Source organism: Cydia splendana, chromosome Z, assembly GCF_910591565.1.
Source record: "Cydia splendana chromosome Z, ilCydSple1.2, whole genome shotgun sequence".
Taxonomy (NCBI): domain Eukaryota; kingdom Metazoa; phylum Arthropoda; class Insecta; order Lepidoptera; family Tortricidae; genus Cydia; species Cydia splendana.
Window position 1 is genome coordinate 22,317,162 of NC_085987.1, and position 24,488 is coordinate 22,341,649.

Genomic DNA, 24,488 nt, shown 5'->3' on the forward strand with positions numbered 1-24,488 from the left:
TCGCATTCCAATTACGCTCGGGTAGTACATCGCTCGGTCATGTTACGCTGGTTGGCTCGATTGCTTAAACACCCACGCTAGCGGAATGGTAATAACACTCTACCAGAGGGGCATCAGGTACTATTCGTACACTTTTTTTTTGTATTCTGCTTTTATTCTTTTGGAAAATATATTTGAATTTTTTTTTAAATTGAGAGCTAGCTTAAAGTTTTTTGTACTCGTCGACTTTAATGGTTGAATTAAGACTTTGTAAACCATATGGGTACATTAATACATGATTAAAAGGCGAACTATATAAAAAAAAAAACAAAAAGAAAAAAAATATTTACAAAAAAAAAAACAACGGGTTGCACTCCGGGAGTGGCGACAGAAGTGAAAACTCAATGACTAGTCCAAAATGACTGCAGCACTATGTATAATTGACCCATCCTCCTTTCTATTGAAAAACTTTAGTTCCGAAATTGCTGGCCAGTGAGCTTAAAATTATAAATAAATAATAAAATAAATATTAGGGGACGTCTTACACAGATCAAACCTAGCCCCAAACTAAGCAAAGCTTGTACTATGGGTACTAGGCGACGATATACATACTTGTATAGATAAATACATACTTATATACATAGAAAACAACCATGACTCAGGAACAAATATTAGTGTTCATCACACAAATAAATGCCCTTACTGGGATTCGAACCCAGGACCATCGGCTTAGCAGACAGGGTCACTATCCACTAGACCAGACCGGTCGGTAAAATTGTAGCGTTAATTGTTTAAAATTCGAATAGAAATTGTAAAGTTACCTTGCAGACCTCGCATCTAAATATATTTGGTCATGATATTTTGAGTTTTATTCACCAGTACTAGAGTTCACTTTTATTAGCGATTTCATCAAGATGTAGCTTTATTGAATTATATTGGAGTGATATAAAGTTATGTAACTGTGAGATCCTCGTATTTCAGCCCGTACAAGATTAGAACATTGAGCTTTATTGCTTAATATAAAAGTCCAGTTTTAAATGATTGACCTGATTATGATACGTTATGACTAAAGTTCTTTGGTGAATAACATTGTCCGTGACACATGACGTCACCGTTACGTTACGCGTCTGAATCGAGTTTATCATTTTTTCCCCACCTCAAAAAGTGCTCAGCGCCGCTATAGAAGTTTTCACTTCAAAAAATATAACTATCTTATACTTTTAAATATAAACATGCACAAAAATAAATCAAATAAATTGAATTATAAATAAAATTGTGCTAGTAGTTAATATGAGAATATTATACGTGGAATATACCTTAAAATGTTTAACTCGGGTCACATTCAAACTCGTTTTATGAGAATTCTAGTGAAAAAAACATATACCGAATTTCGCTCATACGAAACTTCGTGAAATACATTAATTGTTTTCTAATTTATTTTTTTAATTATCTTCGTTGTTATATTTAAAAACAAGTACTCAAAATGTATCTAGAAAATCCTTGATTCGTTAGTGGCACGAAATAGGAGACACACGAAAAATTAAATGACCGCTATTTCGTGAGTCGATTTATTGCAATTTTAAGGTATTTCTATGCATATATTCAGTCTTTTTTCTTATCAAATCAATTACTAAGGAACCCACAGAAACACTCCCAAAAACTTTTATTCGAATGGGTTTAGCTTTTCCTTCCTATAAGCTTAACAAGTGAGAGCGCGCACCTTACGCCTAAAAAAAGTGCACGCATACAACACAGCTGTTCGCCGCCGTCTGACAGTTTCGACCGTCGTATTACTCTCAGTTTAATCACTAAAATATTGGTTATTATATTATTGAAGAGATTAAATAATACAGATGTATAATTTGAATAAAAAATATTTGAATTCCTTATTATTTGCGCCAGAAACAAAACTAACGAAATAACGTACTAACACGAACTTGGGGCCCTTTACCTTATGTCTTTATCCCCACGTGCAATGCTAATCTAAAGAGTAACTTGATGTTCGAGTTCTCACGACAATTTATATTTTATGCCTTCGCTAATACCACAACTAACCAGACTTATTTATTAGTCAACTTCCTGTGTGGTCTAATATAATGTTCCCAATATACAAATCTGCAATCAGGGATCCTTCTTCCTCAAACGTGGAAAGCAGCTTCAAGACCTTAATTTATACTTTGTGCCTGGAAGTAAACAAATGATAAAAAATAAGCGAAACTTATTTTCAAAACTTAAAAAGAATAAATCGTAGTTTACTAGAAAACTGGAAAAATTTAGGGCGATATAAAATAAAAAAAGATGAACACGAAACTAAAGTACATCCCATTATTACAAAACGGTAATCAAAACAGAACTGGAATCGAACAATTAATTTTGACAAATACCTGCGCTTTTGACTTTTTGCCAAATTTTGCAACTGCTTGCGCAGATGGATTCGATGTCGGTACTACTATTTTCAGTAATACGACAAATAATTTCTGCAATTTTGTGAAAACATGATTGACGGAACGACAAAGCAAGAATTATACTAAAAAAGGACATTGTGGAAAATTACTTCGAAAGCAGACATAAAGAGACGCAAGAGAAATAACGTGTCATTGTATACATCAGTCAAATCTTACAATAAAAAAACAATGCGTGATGTAGTTCTGTATTTTTTGTACATTGTTTGGAGTCCTTGGAGGAATGTGAGACTATGTTTTGCAAGCAACTCCAAAAATTTCAGACTTTTTCAGATTTTACGGTTTCATTATAAAACTATGGGTTTTTCGTCAAAACTTGCTATGTAATGTTGAAAGTATATTAAATTTGGAACAATTTAAGCCCATAAACAGCGCTGTAGTTCTTGAGATATGGGGCTTTAAAATAAGGGTATATTTTTCCTTGAATGAATTTTTTCGTTTTTCCTATATTTTAAGACAAATATCGGCACAAACGCTCATGCTATGAGGTATATTGCAATAAACAAAGTTGTAGCAAATTTAATTACCTTTCCTTTAAGTAAGAAAGCGTCAGTAAGTCTTACAGTTCTCTAGTAATCGTAAAAAAAAATGAAATTGCTATAATGGGGAAGGCACCTAATGTATTGTTTAAGGCATTGTCAAAATCCCTACAAAAGGCCGTACCATCGACGAGAACGCAATCTACGATTAGCTTTTACCAGTTTTACCGGCTTTCCCCGATAGCAGCAGAGCGATGTCAGAGATCAACCAGTTTTAAAATGCACTCCCCTCTTCAGCACTTCATTCATTCAGTAATGAAATCAAGATACAATCTGTAGTTTGGCTTGTTTCTCGGCCCCACTTTTTGGTTGTAGCCATAGATTCCACGATGCCGATTCTGATTTAACAATTTGTTATGGTTTGAACTTGTTTTGATACGACCTTGACGATAGTTCACGGTAATTGGCGTGGTGTTGGTAAAACACTCTGAAATTACTGGAAGTCTTGTCATTATCTAGCTCGCGCTCGCTTATAGGTGCTCTTGAGTGTACAGTGAGCTGTGAGTCGTGGTAATACAAGATCACGATAATATACTGACCATAACAAATTGATACATCAGAATCGGCTACCATTACCCACTCTAGGTAAGCGTTGGTGTTATAGGGCATGTATGTGTTCTTCCATGGTTTACCATATTTACACTATAAATTACAAATTCATTTCCAATGGTTGTTAAGGCTAAATGAATGTGGAGCTACTGCTCAGAGAGTTGTACCTCTTTCACTAGTAGTATTTACTGTATAAATGTATTAATAGTAAAAAATAAAAAGAATTGGAAAGTAAATGGGTCAATTTGTCAATAGAAAAAAGTAATTGTGTGGTTTTATGAAACCACGATACAAGTGAAACTTTTTTCGGATTGTAGATATAGGCATTTAACTGAAAATATTCGGAAATTTATCCGATTTAGTTTGTTAAAAATGGGTTTTTAATCTTAACTTAATAAATATTATCTTTAATTATCTTATAAAAGCTCGCCCAACGCCAATCAACCCAATGTAATCCACGCCAGTTACTTAACATGATGCTGTAGTTCATTATTAATATCGCTTATACGCGAGTCAAGGGCTAAAGCAACCGGTATAAAGTAAGCTTTCCGATAGGAAACAAATGTATGCAATCCGCCCGGCTTGGCACATCATGTTAACACACACTTATCTATACTTACCTACTACCTACGTGTTTCGTTCAGTTCTTTTTCTATTAATGACTTGGTTTGTCAATTTATACACCTATCTAGTAAAGACTAATAGGATATTGCTAGTTAAAACCCGTGGATTATAACACAAACGTATACCTAGAGTGGGTAATGGTAGCTGATTCTGATGTATCAATTTGTTATGGTTAGGATTTTATCGTGATCTTGTATTACCACGACTCAGAGTACACTCAAGAGCACCAATAAGCGAGCGCGAGCTAGATACTAGTGACATGACTTCCAGTAATTTCAGAGTGTTTCACCAACACCACGCCAGTTACCGTGAACTATCGTCAAGGTCGTATCAAAACAAGTTCAAACCCATAACAAACGGTTAAATCAGAATCGGCACCTTGGAATCTATGGCTACAACCAAAAAGTGGGGCCGAGAAACAAGCCAAACTACAGATTGTATTTTGATTTCATTACTGAAGGAATGAAGTGCTTAAGAGGTGAGTGCATTTTAAAAATGGTTGATCTCTGACATTGCTCTGCTTCTATCGGGAAAAACCGGTAAAATATAATCGGAGATTGCGTTCTCGACGATGGTACTGCCTTTTGAAGGGATTTTGACAATGCCTAAAACAATACATTAGTTGCCTTCCCCATTATAGCAATTTCATTTTTTACGATAACTATAGAACTGTAAGACTTACTGACTTTTACTAGCACTTAAATGAAAGGTAATTAAATTTGGTACAACTTTATTCATTGCAATATATCTCATAGCATGCGCGGTTGTGCCGATATTCAAGGAATAACATACCCTTTTTTTAAAGCCTCATATCTCAAGAACTATTTGACACACGTCACTGTTTATGGGCTTAAATTGATCCAAATTTAATATACTTTCAATATTACATAGCAAGTTTTGACCAAAAACCCATAGTTTTATAATGAAACTGTAAAATCTGAAAAAAGTCCGAAATTTTTGCAGTTTTTCGCAAATTACGCAGAGAGCACAACTTTTTTTTTGCTTGCAAAACATAGTCTGACATTCCTCCAAGGACTCCAAACAATATACAAAAAATACACAACTACATCACGCATTGTTTTTTTAGGAGATTTGACTGATGTAGTAGTGTCACTCATATATTTGATAGAATTTTAATGGGTGATATCTACAGTGCTGATGTAAAAGAAAGCTGCACGAGCGAAACATGCGCTATAAATAATGTGGAAAGAAAATTCGCTTTCCTGACACTGCACACCAATAAGACTGGAATTTCAGAGGCGGCAGACTCCGTTGTCAGAAAATACTATTGTGACTTGCCGTCGCAATGGCTGCGAAGGGATCAGAACATTTACGTACAGTTTACGAAACGTTTACTTCGAGCTAGACCAAACAGAATCAAGATGTCTAGATGAAATTCCAATTAGAATTGACTTACAGGCAAATACCTATCATATAATAGGAAATCTAGAAATTTACCTTCTGGACCAAAAGACAACCTGAACAGCATAGGTCACTACAGAACAGATTGCTATAGGCACAATAAATGGATATGCTTTGATGATTTATGTAACAAAACTCGAAAAAGTCAAAAAAATATGGCTATGCACTGCTTGATATACGGTCAAAAATGGTCAATGTTAATATGATAACATACTGTAAAATAATATAAGCATTTACTACTGCTTGTTATAATATAAGCATAGACTACTATCAAGACAATTATACCAAATATCTATACTGTGAATTTGCATTTATCTTAGAGAGTCGTAGATTATAATGACAAATTTGTGATACATTCTAAGTCTGTATTTTGTTTAGTACTAAAAATAAAAATATTGATTTGTTTATTATATGGTTTTATTTCTATCTTTCCGAATGTACCTACAACCTTATACAAATGCTTGTTAGCTTACATGGCACTTACATAAACACATACACACACATGCGAGTTACTGGCCCTGTGGGACTGGATGAGCATGACTCATTCATATGCAGAGTCGCTGGCCTTGAATGGGTTAACCTAAACACATTTGTAGAAAATGTTCTAGCTTCAAGCAATAGTAACACTTAATGTGTGTAATAGTTTGTCGTAGAGTAATATAAATATTTTAAACCGAGTCTTTTCGCAAGTTCAATAAGTAACATGACTCTATTGATAAAATAATAAAAAGATACATTCGGCTTAAGACGCGTTTAGTATCCAGTATCATGTTATTAATCACTTTTTTGTGTAAAGCGCCTGCATGTATTGTATGTGCCTGAACTGCTTGCAATGAAGATGTGATATCGCTATTTCAAATAATCAGGCGTCTATATATATACTTATTCAATTCCATATTACTCATTAACTGCTCTCTGAATTTGATTGTGCTTCATACATGTGGAAGCACATTGCGAGCACTAACCTTAGGCAGTACTTTCACCCTTGAGTAGGCAGCCATTAGCTATCTAGAACTGGAAATGCACCCGCCAACCTGACGTCAGGATGGCGGGCGTCATTTATTTCTTAAATATCTCTGGAGTTTAAAGAGCACAGTGCTCCAATTTTGGCGCACATTTGGCACATTGCTAGCACTAACTCCTGACGTATACCGCAGCTCCATTTGTTGATGTACAACCACCATCCTGACTCTCACGAATCAATGTATATTTTGAAAGTAAAACGTGCAATGAACGATATAAATATTTTAAGCGATCTAAAATGGATAAACAATAATGTATATCAATAATACCTAGACCCAAAAAAAAATTACAAAACCAAAATGTAAGCCTGGAAGCCAGTTTGAATATCGTCCAAAAGTTGAAAGTGTACTTATCATGATTACGTTTAAATCCTCAAGGTGAATTCACAATAAATATCAGAATGTGTTGAAGAAAAACGTTGGTGTTTCAATTTTAAAAACCGTAAATGATTTAATATCTGGAAAGGAAGTGGAACTGCGTAGTACAGAAGTAATTCATCAACACCATGAATTATTTAAATTCGCCCCGATTACTACAGTAGATTTTGAACAGTTGGCTGAAATGGATTTTATCACCAAGGCGAAGGAGTTTAAATCGGATAATTTAGAAAAAATAATAATTGTATATCTCTCATTGTACTCATTGACGGCATACAAAAGATTATTGCGAAAGGTGACTTGAAATTGAAGAAAATAAAATTAAATATGGTAGTAGAAAATAAGCGAAGATATAAGGACATAAAGATAACAAAGGCCCGAAACAACCTAATAAGATCGTGTGTGGCCTGGAAATTCTCAGTTCTGAGTTCTCTGAAATGATTGAGTCGATTGTTTCGTATTTATGACATTTCATCTTAATAAGAGTCTGGCTAGCCAATAATTGTTGACAGATATTTCGTTGTTGTATCACCAATTGTCTATGATTTAAAAAAAAAAGCTATAAGTCAGTTGTCAATTTATGTCATTCATTCAAATTGTTTGCGGTTTATTTTAAATAATATTAATAATGTCTATACTGAGTGAGTTTCGCAAACTATTATTTAAGCTCGTAAATAATTACGACAATGTGCGAAGTCGACGTGTAGCGTTGTATAACGAAAAACTGCAATGTTTACAACTCCTAAACAAATGTAAACAAATTAGGAGGTTGGTGCTCTGTAAATATTTTGATACTTAGCATTTAGCATATTTGGTATAATACTTATTGTATTTTTTTGGTGATGGATTAATATTACGGTATGATCGAGCTAGGTCTTATTTACACTTCATTTCATTTTTCGCCTTGTTACAATGGTATGTGGTGAGAAAGTGTTTATCGTTGACTGTACTTTACATAGTGGTAGAAATTATGTGAGCTGACTTTGAGTGCACGTCAACGTATATTTAAATTATATCCTTAGGTACCTTACGTGTGCACAGAAAATCAATAATATTTTCTAGTATCAAAATTATAATTCCTACTACACAAAGTATGACCAGCCCAAGATTTTTTGAATTTCCCACCAAACATTTGTGTAATATTTAAGTAGCCAGACTCTATTAATATTGTTGTACTTGGTAAACGATAAAAAACAAACCTTTTTATTATTTTGTAAAGATAGGTGACCTTTTTATGTTCAATATCATAAGTACAATAAAGTATATTTTAAAATTCTGTTTTATGGGTCATGGTTATCTCTATTATCACATTTATCACTAATCGGCTTAGGATCTTTATTTTATTCTCCCAAGTCCCAAAGCGGGAACTGATCAATTATGACGAAAGCAGAATCTGACGAAAAGGTCTTTAGAGATTTTCCACATCGGTCATTCCTGACGAAACTAAACTGAAATTATAAATCTTTAGAATAGAATAACAATCGATACAATACATAATATAAAAGAAAACACAAAATAAGATTAAAGTGCCACGAAATGGCCCCATCTCAGCATGTTGCTGGTGGCTTCCAGCGCTGATCTTCCGATGAGACCATCAAGTGAGAAGAATCACGGAAGGTAACAGACAAGAAGAAAAATACATAGAAATAACATACAGTAAACAAATAGTTAAATAAGAAAAAAGTTACACAGCAAGAATATACAACATAACGACTATTTTACAATTAGGATTATTTAATACACAAAACAAACATCGTGCTCGCAATCGCTGTATCGATCCGGTCCAATCATACCTTGGCTGAACATTACAGCTGCATATACAACTAGCGCCAACGGTGGCTACACTAACTAAAATAGCAATGACAGACCAAACCAATATCCAAATCTCAATGACAGACCAAACCATGAAATCTAAGTTAAAGATTTTATAAGATTTGCTTATTAACAAAACAGCATCGTAGGATGACAAATTTACGAAAATGTACGAAATACTAACATAACAGCACTCTACTAAGTATGGCGTATAAGGAATGATGAACCCTTGTCAGGCCAAAGGAACAAAACACTTGAGGTAAGCATAAGTAAAAGTACAAACTACAGGCAGCTAGTATCAAGTCTGTAGGCTTCCTGGTTAAGTTGGTGATTAAGTAAATACTGTTTAATCTTTGACTTAAAACTATGAATACTTTGCAGGTTTCTCAAAGGCGGAGGTATATTATTCCAGACTTTCGACGCGGCATAGCGAAAACTTCCCCGAAAAGCTGCTGTGGCATGGCGCGGCGTTAACAATTGAATCCCACAGTTGCGGCGTTCGCGGAGCTTAATACAAGAAAGCTTATTGAAGAGATATGGCGGGGTCCTGTAATTCAGCACACCAAAGAGCAGGCAAGCCAAATGAAGTTTACGACGGTGTTGCATTTTGAGGATTTAATGGCTATTCAGAAACGGAGTCACGTGAGCTCTCAGCGGAATATTGAAACAGAAGCGAGCACAGGGATTTTGAACACGTTGAATGAGTCTTTTTGTTTTAGCAAGAAGTCTAGGCCCAAACACTACATCCTCTTAGTTTAATTTTGATAGGACAAAGTCCCGTCCCAAAGAGACCCGATGAATCATGACGAAAGCGGAATCTGGCAAAAAGGTCATTAGAGGTTTTCCACATCGGTCATTCCTGACGAAATTAAACTGAAATTAGAAAAAAAAACTGCTTCTGGCGAAAGAGGAAACTGACGGACATGATCTAAATCTATAAAATATGTGTCCTCGCACTATTGAAACGTCAGCACATCCTTTAGACGCATAAAACCACAAACGCGAAATACCAATCCCAGGTTTTTTGGTATTTTGCGGACTTCTAAAAAATATTACGCAAAACGCCAACTACGCATAATACCACAAACGCGAAATACCAACCTGACGTGTTGTGGTGTTTGGCGATTTTATTTATTACGCAATATACCAAACACTTACAATACCACAAACGCGAAATACCAACTGGAACTTGTAAAATATAATATTTACAATCGAAGTATAATACCTTTCATCAACAACAGCCATTCGTTATCTAAAGAGGTTTCATTTTATAAGGACCTACTTGTCTAGATAATTAAAACTAATGTCTATGATTTGATTGCAAGGAAGATATGTCAGTATATAAACAAACCTTTCAAAAAGATGTGTAAAATGACGGAAGCAGGAAAAGTTGTATTCACTGTGAATCAAAAGGGTTTTCCGGCATTATACCTCAATGGCTATCGATACAATAAATCAAAAACCAACAAATCAGAAGAATCAAGTATTTGGAGATGTGCAAGTAGTCGGGTATATCGCTGTAATGTATCGATAACGTTAGATAGTGCTGGCAATATTGTACGTCATCCATTGGCCCACTGTTGTAAGCGTCCCGTTAGTGAAGATATCTTCATTTCAATGAATGGCTGCAAAAAGGAGGTCTGCCGGAGGATGTCACCCGTGCCAAAAATATTGGAGGAACATATTGAAAAATTACAAAGTCAAGGTTGCAACAAAAATGATATACCAAAGAAAAGCAGGACATGATGTACAGGGCACGGAAAAAGTTTCTGCTGTGTGACTAAACCAAGTACGCGACTTTGAATGAAGATATAGCAGTCCCTAAGACATTTGCTGAAAACTTTTTAGTATGCAATGACACTGAAGTAGAGGGAGAACCGATTTTGATTTTTTGCAGCAAAGTCTCAAGAAAGTTTATAGAAAACTTTGGTACTGACGAATATTTCGGCGATGGCACATTTATGTCATGTCCGCAGCCATTTGCGCAGGTTTACACTATACACATAGACTTGAATTCAAACATAGAAGTGACCAATGTAGTTCCAGTCGTATTTGCTCTGCTACCTAATAAAACCACGCAGACTTATATCCGTTTATTTCAATTAATTAAGAACAATTTACGAATAAATATTGAAAAATTCACTGCGGGCTTTGAACAAGCCGTAATTCTGGCCATAAAAAAAGTATACCCGGAAGTACAGATTTCAGGATGTCATTTCCACATGAATAAGGATGTCAAAATCAACGCGAGAAAACTTGAAATGAACATGTCCAAAGAAACTAGAAGAATGAAGAGACTGGCAGCCAATTTGTCATTGCTTCCAGCAAACAGAATGAGAGAGTGTTGGCAATCCATAATACAAATTAGTCCAAAAAAAAATACTGCTGCTCAGAACTTTATAAAATATTTCGAAAAACATTGGCTGAACAAACATCCTTTAGAGATGATTAGCGTGGCTTATAATCACAGAACAAACAACCCTGTAGAAGGTTGGAATCGAAGAATTAACGCAAGGATCCATAGGAATCCATCCTTATTGTATTTTATTCACAAAATTAAAATCGAATCGGGATATAATGGCCAGAAAATCGTTAAGTTCTTACGGAACCCGTGTAAAAAGAGCAGACGCCGAAATGCCGATATCGGTTTTGATGTACAATATAAAAAATATTTAAATAAATTAAAAGAAAATCGTATACAACCGTTAGATTTTCTACGAAAATTGATATTGTTGAAACTATTGAAGTAGCAGTAACAACAACAACGGTATAAAACCTTGTGGTACCATAGATATAGCCGTTTACAGTTAGGTTTTTAAGTGGTCGATTTTTTTTTGTTCATGAATATGGGTCCCACCCATGTATAGGAGCATTATTTTTATTGGTTTTGTTGTTTTTAATTAATAAGTAGTCAAAATATTACTTGTTTTTATTTTGTAAAATAGTCCCTGATCCATCATTATCAGTTTATCACATGTAATAGTCTATCATCATGAAAACTACCAAAATTGTCAAATGATAAACGCCTTATTTATTTGCAGCTAATTAGAGTCACAGTTTTTAACGAGCACTTTATTTATGTCCTTATAATTTATTCGCACTCATTTTTTAGCTAGAGATGCTACCGAATATTTCATCATCCGCCTATCGCAGTCCACTACAGATTATGACATGTTTAATTGATTGGTTTTAAATTTATTTTCGTGATAATTGATACTGTAAATATATGTGTACAGATTTTTATATATTGGCATGTAAATATGACAGCCTAGTGTTGCAGGCTTCCATAGGCTACGAAAAGATGTCTAAAATGACGGAAGCGGCAACTGAATAAGGCTTTCGCAAAATATAAGGAACATAAAAATTTGCTTCGCTGAAATATGCGACTTCAAAATTTGTTGCAACTACTAAATAATGCGTTCGCTATATTCATCTAACAACAAATCCACTTGCCGTTGAGTACCAATTTTACTTATCGACCCTGAACTGACCACATTCTTTTAGGAAATAATGATAATATAGTGTAAATAACATTATTTGCGGTATTTGACACATTATGACTGACGTATATAGAGATGTAACTAACGCAAATCGATTGTCACAGCAAGCGATTACGATTGGATGGCACGTAGACTGAGGTATCGAATTGTGACGTATAATGAATTTTTATTTGAGATTTAAATAAAGCTAGAATTATATGGTTTTCCCGCAAGCTACCGGTCGGTCGGCGTATTTAATACACCGACCGAGTAGGTCGCACCCATTGTCAAAATTGAAACTAACTGGGGATCTATTTTAAAGTTTATTTATGTTATTTCTGTGTCAAATTTGTTGTCTGTTAAGTGACGATAAATATATCCATATTTACAGTTAATTATCCACCTTTTCCTTATTTTTATTAAAAGAAAAATGAAAAATTCATATCGATTTACTTAGACGACTACCGATTCATAACGGTGGTGTCCGGCCAACCCTAAAATTAAAAAAAAAAAAAGACGTAGAACGTAAACGTTCGCAGTGCAGATGTTTTCCTTTGTGATTTCGATGTGCAAAACATTTTACGTAGTATTGCTGTTGTGAGTGACAGACGTCAAATACCGCAAATAATGTTATTTACACTATAAAAAAAATAGATATTAGTTTTAGTTTTTTAATAAAGCTATTATGTACAAAAATTAAAATTCAAAAGTAAAACAAAATCGTTAGGCCTGGCTAAGGGTTAAATAAACAAGTAATTAATTAATGTCAGATTATCAGAGATCACAAAAAAATCGTCATTATTTTTTTTTTCAATCAACAAAATATACCTTTAGACGCATAAAGTACCTAAATTAATTATTACTTTCTTGTAAATATGTTAATAACAAAAATATATCTAGCTACTACTATCTATTTTATAGTCAAAAAATATTTGATTGATATATGAATTAATTATTCGTTTTTGAAGTCATATCATATCACACTATTGCTAGCAATGCATGATGATGATGAATGAATGATGATCTCTGCTGATCTGATTGTCATTGTAACTACTAATGTAACGCAGAAGAAACTGTTAGTAGAACTTGTTGTAATACACTTTTGAATGTATTAACTACATCCTGAAGTTCGTCGTCAATAATAACTTGCGTAGGTATTGCAGCGGATCTAATTAGATTATCCCAATCTTCGGTGTCAATGTGATGGACACATAACTTTGCGTTAGGCGGTAAATATAAATTGAATTTGCTCAGTAACATCGCCTTATGGAAATCCGAAGGCGAGTGGAGATTCACGTCATAGCAACAACCATTAACAATACATTTATTTCCTTCTTCCCCCGTTGCTCTTCTCAACAAATATTCGTTTACCATATTAGTTAACTAAGTTAAGGTTAAAGAAATTTATGGGATTTTATAATTCCACGCACAACGCACAAGCTATCTGACGTCGAAGTGAAGTTCTTATTTCATGTGACTTTGAATGTCAAAGCTATAACTATAAATAGTTTTAATACATGAGATTTCGAACCTATGGTTTCCAAAACGGCCGACTTATTTTGAACAAAGAGCATATAATCACTACGTTTTGAAACTGTAGTCTACAGACGGCAAGGCGGACATGCATCTAGTTGGTATTTCGCGTATCGTGTTAGTTGGCATTTCGCGTACTGTGATAGGTGGTATTCCGCATACATGGTATTTAGCGTGATTTGTGTTTTGCGTAATTTCATGTTGGCGTTATGCGTAGTTGGTGTTTTGCGTAGTTGGTGTTTCGCTTAAGTGGTTTTTTTGCGTAGAGTTGGTGATTCGCGTTTGTGGTTTTATGCGTCTAAAGGCAGCACATAATTTATCCCGTAAATGAATATCTAACTGACATCAGATATGTAGCTCACTACCTATATTTGGGATATGTGTATTCTTATTTGACTTAATGTTTTTTAAGCACTTATTGGTGTTTAGGTAGCATTTATGCGCATTTTTGTTTGTGAAAAACACTAGGTATACACCTCGGCGTGAAAAGGGATTACTGTGCTGGCCTCTTACCCCTACCTACTACTTGGCCAGCATTATTTCCCGGCCTCTGTTGTAATGTACCTACTGTTATTGACACAATGAAATGCTCTTGAGAAGTCTTAAAATATGAATTCTTCACCTGATGCTAATTATCATCTGTACCTTTTCCAAAAGTCGTCGTTGCGATATCCACTAAGAATTGTTAGGTAAAATGCTGTTTTGCCCTGCATATTATTATTTTAGTAACTAATGTTTTGTTTTGTAATGTAATGTAATGTACCTATAAATAAGTAATTAAGGTTGTGGAAGAGCGGGTCGTCTCAACACAGGCCCTGTAAGCCTAAAGAGAGGCCACAGCAAATGTATATTATAATGTATGTAAATAGATAATAGTAAGTAAAAGTAGTAAGTCTTTCCACTAGGTACTACAGAAGCGTTCTCAGTTAAAGGTCGTAGACGTCATCAAAGAGAATAGAGAGTATAGAGGGCTATTGCCAAAGTAAATTTTGTAGTCACGGTACATTTACTGCCATCTATCGACACACATTAAAACTTAAAATAAAATTGAAAATGTATAAATTAATCAATGTTTACGGATAAATGATTTTTAATTTTTATTGTTCCATACTGACCCATGTTCTTTCACTGATATGTGTTAAAATTGTTAAATATCAAACGGACATCGTCAACGCCATCTAGCCGAGAATAGGCCAAAGGTATGGCGCCATCTATTCGAGAATGACTTTTTCTTGATTTCCGAGGCACGTTTTTTTCTTAGACTTTATTTATCTTATACGGAGTTATATATATATCTCTGACGTCATTCAACTAAATTACCACAATTCTGACGTAAGATAAGTAAAAAGTGAAAATCGATTAAACAGTTAAGTACCCTTTTACGAGGTCACAAACAAGCTATAAACCTAATTTCTTTTAACTTGCGCAGATGTTTGATTTACTCACCTTAGCACTGAACCACAGGTTTTATCACATATGTCACACTTAGCGGCTACCGGTAGATTGCCTTCTAACCATTGATGAGGCATGATTATATTCTGAAACAACCAAAAACAAACATAAGTACCTAGGTAAATAAATAAATCAAACAATCAACTTGTAATGAGGGAAAATTGTTCCGTTTAAGCAAAAGTAAGATTTAGTACATTACGATACAAGTGCGAAAAGTAGGAAATTCGCAACGAGTGGCGATAAATTGAAACACGACCGAAGAGTGTTTTAAATTTAAATCGACACGAGTTGCGAATTATCTTTTCGCACGTGTATTGTACAACGGTTTACAGTATATATGTACATATGTCGCTTTAAATTTTTGACATAGGCACGTATTGTCCTTAATCCCCCCTACAAATGAGTACTAGTAGTGGCTTGGTAGTAGTAGTAGTTCCTTTTCAGGAATGTTCTAATACGATAAATTATATTATTAGATATTAGATGAACATAAAAAATATATTTTAAAGGTGAAATTAATTCAAATAAATCGGCAATAAATAGGATAAATAGCAAACTCGTTCACAATGACGATAAGATTAAGTGACACTAGTGACATGACATACTCTTTAATTATCGGCTGTTCGGAAGTATTAAATCGTAGGTAAATTAGTAATTTCTCCGTTAATACTAGGGAATGCAAAAACCGGCCGAACTTCATAACCGGTTTCGGTTACGGTTATGCCCGAAAAATAACCGAATATCGGTTATAATCGGTTACGGTTATTTTCAACAAAAAATTATAAATTTAAAATAAAGTAATTAAAAAATTACGAAAATAAAGGTAAAGTATTAGGGAATGTGGGGTATAAGTCTTCGTTTTTCAATAAAACACACAAAATACAGAAAAAGTAAAATATGACTTTGGGCGTGATACAATATTCAGTAAAAATATTTCATAATAAGGGAAGTAAATTTGGTATGTTTCCATTATTAAAGTACACGAATGGCAAAAAATATAGTCACAGGCGTCACAGCCAAAAAAGGCAGATCATTAGATGATAAAAACATACAATTTAAGTCATAAATAAATAACCGAAAATAACCGTAACCGATTATTCGAGTTTCCAATATTCGGTTATAAAATTTTGTCAAAATATTCGGTTATAACCGATTATTTCGGTTACGGTTATAACCGATTTGCATTCCCTAGTTAATACTGTGGCGTTTGGAATGAGACTTTGTACATACCTAGGTCAGAAATACCCTAATCGACACGTCCTATTCGTCTATGTCCAGAGGGTAGAGACACGTTGTGTATATGTATATACAGGATGGAACAATTCTAGATACTGAGCTGAAAGGATAGTGTTATGTAAGTGATCTACTATCGAGTTATTATAACCGTAACGCTGGATTAAAATATAAAACAAAGTCATTAAAATGAAATATTTTTATATCAGTGACAACCCTGCAATAGTTATTTGTTTTACAAGGGAGCAAAGTTGTTGTTTAACCGCTTGTGCTAATATTGATACCCGAGCAAGCGAAAGATTCCAAAATCAAAAATGAAATCTTGAGCGTTGCGAGGGTTTCAAAGCACGAGGGTTAAACAAAATTTGCCCCCGAGTGAAACACTACATTTTTCACCACACCAACCCGAACCCAAGCAAATATTAAATGTCAAATATCAAACAAAATCAAACCAAATAAAATCCAAATGAATGTTATTAAATATTAATCATCCAATATCATCATTTAAAAGTCAATTCTACCAGCAAACATAAGAAAACTACTCAAAATTTGCATTTGATTACTTTGCCTCACATGTGAATAAAATGCAACTTTGCTATCAGTTTTTGAAGTGCAAAGTAAGCCTTTCCGAGCTGGTGTGGTGAAAAGTTATTTACATTTTAAATTGACACATGTCATGTCATTAAACTCATTAACAGGATCTACTTGCTAGGGTTGAAGCATACAGATTTGCACTAATGTTTAACAAACTTTATCTCAAAAACGGTTTGAAATATTAACGTGATTAATAAGTGAATAATAAAGTACCTACGTAGCCTAAACAATTCCCCGTTTGCATAAAAGTCCCTCGTTCTGTTCCACCCGATATAAGATCAGTTGCTTAAAGTACTATGTACAATAATGAATACGTTGTTTTTAAAACAACGCCTGGTAAAACAAAAAAATGAATACAACCGTCTATCGTTGAATATTGTGTACATCTACTGGGGAGGTACAAACGCTAACAATAGAAACAAGGGGTTGCCTGCCGCCCCGGCGCTCCCTTTGTGGAAAGGACATTATCAGATACCCTTTTAGAAACTAACTGTTGTGTTCAGTTGGTTTACCTTGAACAGGCCAGCATTGACGTCTTTAATCATTAATGAAGATGATAGCATTGCCTATCAATCCAATGTCATACCTACTCACCCAAATATGATAGCCGCGGTTAATTGTTAAAAAAAATACATTTTCATAAACTCTTAAAAAATGTCATTAAATGGTATATGGTGAGAAAGTGTAATATATGTGTTTGTCGTTGACTGTACTTTACATAGTGGTAGAAATGATGTCAGATGACTTTGAGTACACGTCAACGTATATTTAACTTAATCAATAGTAATTCCTACTACACAGTGTGACCAGCCCAAGATTTTGTGAATTTCCCGCTTATATATTTCAGTAGCCAGACTCTACGACGAATAAAGTTGATTGTTGCGTGGTATTCATCCTAGCAATATTTATTGGAGAGCAATGGATTTAGGACGAAAAACTGCTATACCGATCAAGTTGTAAGTGGCGTACGTATGACTGGTTAGATCATTTTCCCAAAATCATAATTTACCTGTAGCATAATTTCTATTCGCATTTTTTCCTAACTATTCTTAATTTACACCAGACGCATTAATTCCTAACATGATTTTTCCATTCGGATATTTTCCCATTAGACAATTTAGCCACTCACAAATATTACTTACGGCGTTTATTCTATAATCAAAAAATCGATTACCCCACCCCACTTTCTTTTCAAATAACATTTAGTTCACAACTTAGCTAGACGGAGCGCGGGGCTCCTATTTCTGGACAGTTTGCCCTTCGGGCATCTGAAGCTACCTAACGAACCTAACCTAGTCTAGCTAAGTTGTAAACTAAATGTTTTTTTGAAAAGAAACAGTGTGGTGGGACCATGGTAATATTATCGCCTAAGAAATAAAAATAATGCGAATAAAACGACTTGGAAAGTATTAATTATGAGAAAAATTTAACCTAGGAATTAATGCGTCTGGTGTAAGTAAATTAAGAATAGGAAAAAATGCGAATAAAAATTATGCTACAGGTAAATTATGATTTTGGGAAAATGATCTAACCAGTCGTACGTATATTAACATAAGAAATATAGTGAGTAGACGGACTGGCATGATAGACGGTCTTATCCACATTGACCTTATTCAAGTCTACTTGACCAATAGTAAAAGTGCAAAAACCTTACTCCTTCAGCATCTTCGACTAAGTGCGGACCGAGAGAAGCGAGCGTGCTCCACTTGCAGGAAGGAGGAGCGCGCGCGGCGCACCGCTTGTGGGCCCGGAACTTGCACAGCTCGCAGGCTAATGCGTGCGCTGTACCCAGCGCGCCGAATGGTTCGCGGCACACGTTGCAAAACGTTGGCCGCGCGTGGGTGGCTGAGTACCTACAAACGGATAAAACATTGTGGGTTCTGATTCTGATACAATAGGTACAAGATACTTACAAAGAAATAGTTTTTTTAAGAAGGTAAATAACCTCCCAGCTGTGTGGCTCATGATTTAAAGGTCTTTCACGTTTGTAACTCTGTCAGAAGTATTTTCTTAGTACAATCGCCATCAGATATAACGGGGTGGCCAAGATGCTCAAAAAGATATGAACAAGCACTTTAACGCCTAGACAATAGAGTCGTGTTCAGATATTTGTGAGTGCCTTGGCCGCTCCGATATATCTCATGGCGACTGTACCTACATAGGTAAAGTAATTCTGGACTGAAAAGTTCCAGTTACACGTTCCATGAGTAGAGCAACTTTGATAACATGTTAATACTTATAAAACTGATTACGAAGGTTACCATTGATGATCTCCACATGATAGCCTGGCCATGAGATCGTCGACGTCGCCCCCGCGGTGCAAAGCACCCCGCAGGGCTCCGGCCCACGACTCCATTTCACCGCGACTGTCAGCGCACAGAACGAGGCACCGACTTGATGTTATTACCTTAAACAATTTAAATTATGACTAGACTTAGGTATATGGACCGGGATATGAACCGTGATTACCTTTTGTCGAAAGCGTCGCAATAACGTCGAAATATCGGGAGCTCGAAAACAATACAAAAGGTAATCACGGATCATATCCCGGTCGCTATTAGTCTAGTGAAACTAACCGTGAATCATTCAAAACTGTAATTGAAAATTTTGAAAAGAATTGGGTCACTAATCAATATATGTATATAATAAAAGAAAGTGTACAATGTGCGTGCCGCTAAAACTCAGAAATGAGTCCTGATACGATCAAGGAACCTATATGGGGTGGTAGCCCTCTATCTCCCATCCATGAAGAAGTTTTCCGTTTTTACCTTAAGGGTGTGCTTTTGAAGATATAAGGGCTGAAAGTTTAGCCCTCTGAAACCCAGAAGCAGTTGTTTTTGTTTTTGAATCTTGAACCATAACTTAATAAAATAAAGTTCATAATAGATCGTGAAATATATACCTACAAAAATTTGTACCTGGTGAGGTGTCTCGGGTCTCGGAGGCTAGATATTTCTAGAACAGTCCAGAACATTCGAGAGTATTCGAAAGCATTCCACAGCATATCAGAACATTCTGGAATGTTGGCGAATATTCGAGAACATTCTAGATCATTCTGAACATTCCAGAACACTTTCGAATGTTGTGGAATATTCTGGACCATTTGAAGGTTTTTTTGTAGGATCATAGCTACCTATTGTGGTAACGTCGTGAGGTTCGAATGTTCAAGAACATTCCGGAATATACTGGAATGATGTCGAATATTCGGAAATAGCCTAGAACCCAGGATACCAGATCATTGTGGAACGTTCCAGAACACACTCAAATGTTGTGGAATGTTTGAGAACATTGTGGACTATTTGAAGCCTTTTTTGTGTTTCCATGAAGAAGATTCCCGTTTTTACCTGAAGTGCGTGCTTTTGAAGATAATTTCACCCTCTAGACATTTCTAGAACAGTCCAGAGCATTCGAGAGTATTCTAGATAATTCTACAACATTGTGGAATATTCCAGAACACTCTCGAATGTTGTGGAATACTCTGGAACATTGTGGCCCATTCGAAGCCTTTTTTGTATAGGTATTTTTGTGGAGCTACTGAACATTCTGGAATGTTGTCGAATATTCGAGAACATTCTAGACCACTGTGGAACATTCTGGAACACTTTCAAATGTGGAATATTCTGGACCATTCGAAGCCTTTTTAAAGGGTTGGAGCTACCTATTGGTAGGGGTATATATTTAAAGCAAGACAGTTGTGAGGTTTGAATGTTCGAGAACATTCCGGAATATTCTGGAATGTTATCAAATATTCGTAAATAGCCTAGAATCCAGGATCCCAGATCATTGTGGAGTGTTCCAGAACACACTCAAATGTTGTGGAATATTCTAGAACATTGTGGACTATTCGAAGCCTTCATACTCTCAGGAGATTTTCGACAAACACTTCCAATTATCCCTATTCCCTATGCTTTTCTCACGGTCAACTATAGGTACGTATTGTAGTTAGAAAAAAAAAACTAAATATATTTTAAAGTTTATCCTTTTATTACAACCACCACACAATTATCATGTCAGCTGCCTGAGCGAAGCCGGATACCTCAGCTAGTATTACAATATTTGAAAAACATCCCTAAAACACAAAGATCCCTAAAACAATCGAGCTGTGGTCTCAAGTCTTATTTTCTGACGAATAAGGTTGAGATATTTGTGGGGAGGTGGGGAGACTTACGGGAATATTCGGATTTTAATAATTAGATCTGAATCAGTTATGGATAGGATCAGTCAGCGCCAAAAGCGATAATAAATAATTCTACTTATCTTAGAGGTGCCCTATTGATTTTCCGAGAAAAAATACGCCGATTTTCGTTTCGCCGACAACGATTCGCAGGCGAGTTCTTTGGCAGAGTAACGATTGGCAGAATCTCATTACTAGTGTACGGACAAGTGGTGGCATTTTGAACAGAGCGGGAAATGGAGTTGTTATTATCTACTAACTTTTTATGATTGAATGAATAAATTTAAATTTTATATGATATCTATTTACTTATAAAATATATTTCTCTTGCTCTCTCACATTCAATCAATATACTTTTTAACCATATACAACAACCTTAATTAATTACTGGCCAAAAACTTTATAAGCTGTAGATACGACAAAATAATTTGATGTTGTCGATTTAGACAACTGTTTGCTATATTTGTTGTTGTAATACGCTAGGCTAATACTTAATTGAAAACAGCACGACAGCAGAAATGTAAATGAAACAATATGAATGACCCACCAGAATCGTCAATTTTGAAGTGGATTGAACCATACGATAATCTTGTATATAACGATAACAATAGCGTGTACTGTATATCATGTGAAATAATTGTGTTAGCACAATTAGGTAAACATCGCAGCAGATACTTGATAAATAAACTTTGGCACTACTTGAATAAGAATTAAAACGTGTAATAAATATGTTTTCGAAAAATCATTTAATCGTTATTCATCAATCATAAAATGCACCTAGGCGACTCCATTTCCCGCTCTGTTCAAAATGCCACCACTTGTCCGTACACTACTCATTACACATAATAGTCGTTTGGAAGTGTAGTCAGTAAGTTTACTTTCACAATTACCCGATAAACCATCGGTCGAAACACAATAGGTCGAGTGGTTATTTGGCATTAATATTGATTAGCAGAACTTTCTCCCTTATTATGTTCTCCTCGCGGTCCACCCCGGGCAACGGCTTCACTCTGAAGACGGCTAAAAGATTCCGACTGTTCCTGGCAAGCTGGATCTGCTCCCTCGGAGCCTCCCAGCTATTCCTGTGTTCAATGCTCTCGATTTAAAAATACAATGCGCTCAAGAATCTGCCCCTTAGCGGGCCAATCGACAAAAAGTTTAGGACCTTCTGTTCTTATACTGCAAATTAACATTGATAGTATGTATAATATTAGTATAGTATGTATAATATAATATACCTAGGATCTTATACCTTTAAACGAGCAATGTATATATTCCTCTATATAGTTATTTACATATATATTTCGGGCTTCTCGGAAACGGCTCTAACGATTTCGATGCCATTTGCTATATGGGGGTGATAAATCAATCTAGCTAGGTCTTATCTCTGGGAAATCGCGCATTTTTGAGTTTTTATATGTTACCGAGCAAAATTCGGTCTCACAGATATTATACACGGTGGCAAAAAGAACTGCATTCCCGTTGCCAGGGAGGTTTTGGGATTATACTGAGCAACTTTTACTATAGGACCAACCCCAAAATCGCGAAAAAAATATGTACCCTCCCATAGAAAATGGACCAGCCAAAATGTATAAAACAGCCAAATTTTTTTTTCGCGATTACGGGGTTAGTCCCATAGTAAAAGTTGCTCAGTATAATCCCAAAACCTCCCTGGCAACGGGAATTCAGTTATTTTTAACCACCCTGTATCGTATAACATAAGTAAAATATTATTATCAGCATGTTTTTCTATAAGTTCTCGATTAAACATTCCATTGATGTTTGTTATTTCTATATTATCTCACTGAAATTTAATTCGTTTGGTTTTGGTTTTGGTGTTTTATTGCGACAATTAAAGTTTATTATTAGAATACCTTAATAAAACATGGGTAAAAAAGTGATGAAGAAAGATTACATTTTTCCCACGTTGTATATTTCCTTATAATATGTTCTAACTGCTGAGGTGAAAAGTCATGTATACTACAAGAGATCAAAGTTATTCACATCTCGTGCGCTTTTGAGTCCCTTACTACGCTCAAGATTCTAAATTAGATTCTATTATATAATCTTTCGCTTGCAGGGGACTCAATAAGCACTCGACGTAATATCAAACTTTGCTATCTGATTGTACAAATAATTATTTTCAAATTGCTTAAGAAAGGACGAAGTTTTGAGGTAACATATGTACCTTTCTTTATTTGAAGTCGGTTAGAAAGAAGAAGAAACAGTAATTTACGCTTTATCTACGTCTTACTACTACTCATAAGTCTAACAACCTAGGTACCTTATCTAATAATAACCGATAGTTTTGGGGTTTCTTATTTGTGATAATGGTATAAAACGCAACTTTTACATGACCGTCGTATTACGCAGCATTTGTTTAAAATCACATTAAAAATAAACACTGGCAAGGTGGAAAACTACATAAATAAAAGTATGTTTTCTGTAGAGAACATTTAAGTAAAAAGAGCTAAGGAAAGCAAAATAAGAGCTTGAGGCGAGAACTTAATTGCCGCCGGTTTCTTAACAACAAGTGTCAAGACGTGTTGCAGCCCGCAGGTACGAGTATGTACCTACTGCTGCTGATTTAGTCGACTAAGGGCTATAACGAAAAACTTATATACTAAGTATAAATGCCGATAACATAAATATTGTCGACAAAGAAAATTGGAGTAAAATATTATGGACTAAGTATAAAAATGCCGACATTTAAAAATTAATACTATGACTTTTGAATGAGGATAAAAATGACGAGAATGACTGAGTGTAAAAATGGGAAATAAAAATGACGGGGCTATTGGATTACTAAGTCTTTTTAGTTGCGGAAGACGGAGCAGACGAAACAATTGTAGGTAATGTTTTCGTCATCAGTGTCGAGGGGGAATATATGAATACGTTTTTTGATGAAGAATTTTATTTTGGTGACGGAACTTTTAAAGTGTGTCCGGAGCTGTTTTGTCAGTTATATGTATACTGTACATGTAAATCTAGGTTCAGATGTCTAAACAAATAATGTTGTTCCAAACGGTTTATGGCTTGCTGCCAAATAAGACTCAAAATACCTACATAAGGTTTTTTACTTTATTAAAAGAGTAATTGGGGATAAATATTACACGGTTCAAGTGTGACTATGAAGTAGCCGCAATGAATGCCGTGATGAACGTTTTTGCAGATGCGAAGATATTCGGTTGCCTTTTCCATTACCAAAAAGCTGTCAGAACCAAAGCCGAGGAAAT

The 24,488-nt window shown here is 35.1% G+C and overlaps 1 protein-coding gene across 2 annotated transcripts in view; it reads right to left on the bottom strand.

Moving 5' to 3' along the window:
• LOC134804704 (diacylglycerol kinase eta) overlaps positions 1-24,488 on the bottom strand; it is a 181,101-nt gene that overhangs the window by 60,552 nt on the left and 96,061 nt on the right. For both annotated transcript variants that reach the window (XM_063777857.1, XM_063777856.1), the window contains exons 4-6: positions 19,340-19,485; positions 18,733-18,931; positions 15,246-15,337 (exon numbers count right to left, since the gene is read on the bottom strand). In XM_063777857.1, coding sequence (XP_063633927.1) covers positions 15,246-15,337; positions 18,733-18,931; positions 19,340-19,485 — 437 coding nt within the window. The remainder of the gene's footprint in view (positions 1-15,245; positions 15,338-18,732; positions 18,932-19,339; positions 19,486-24,488) is intronic.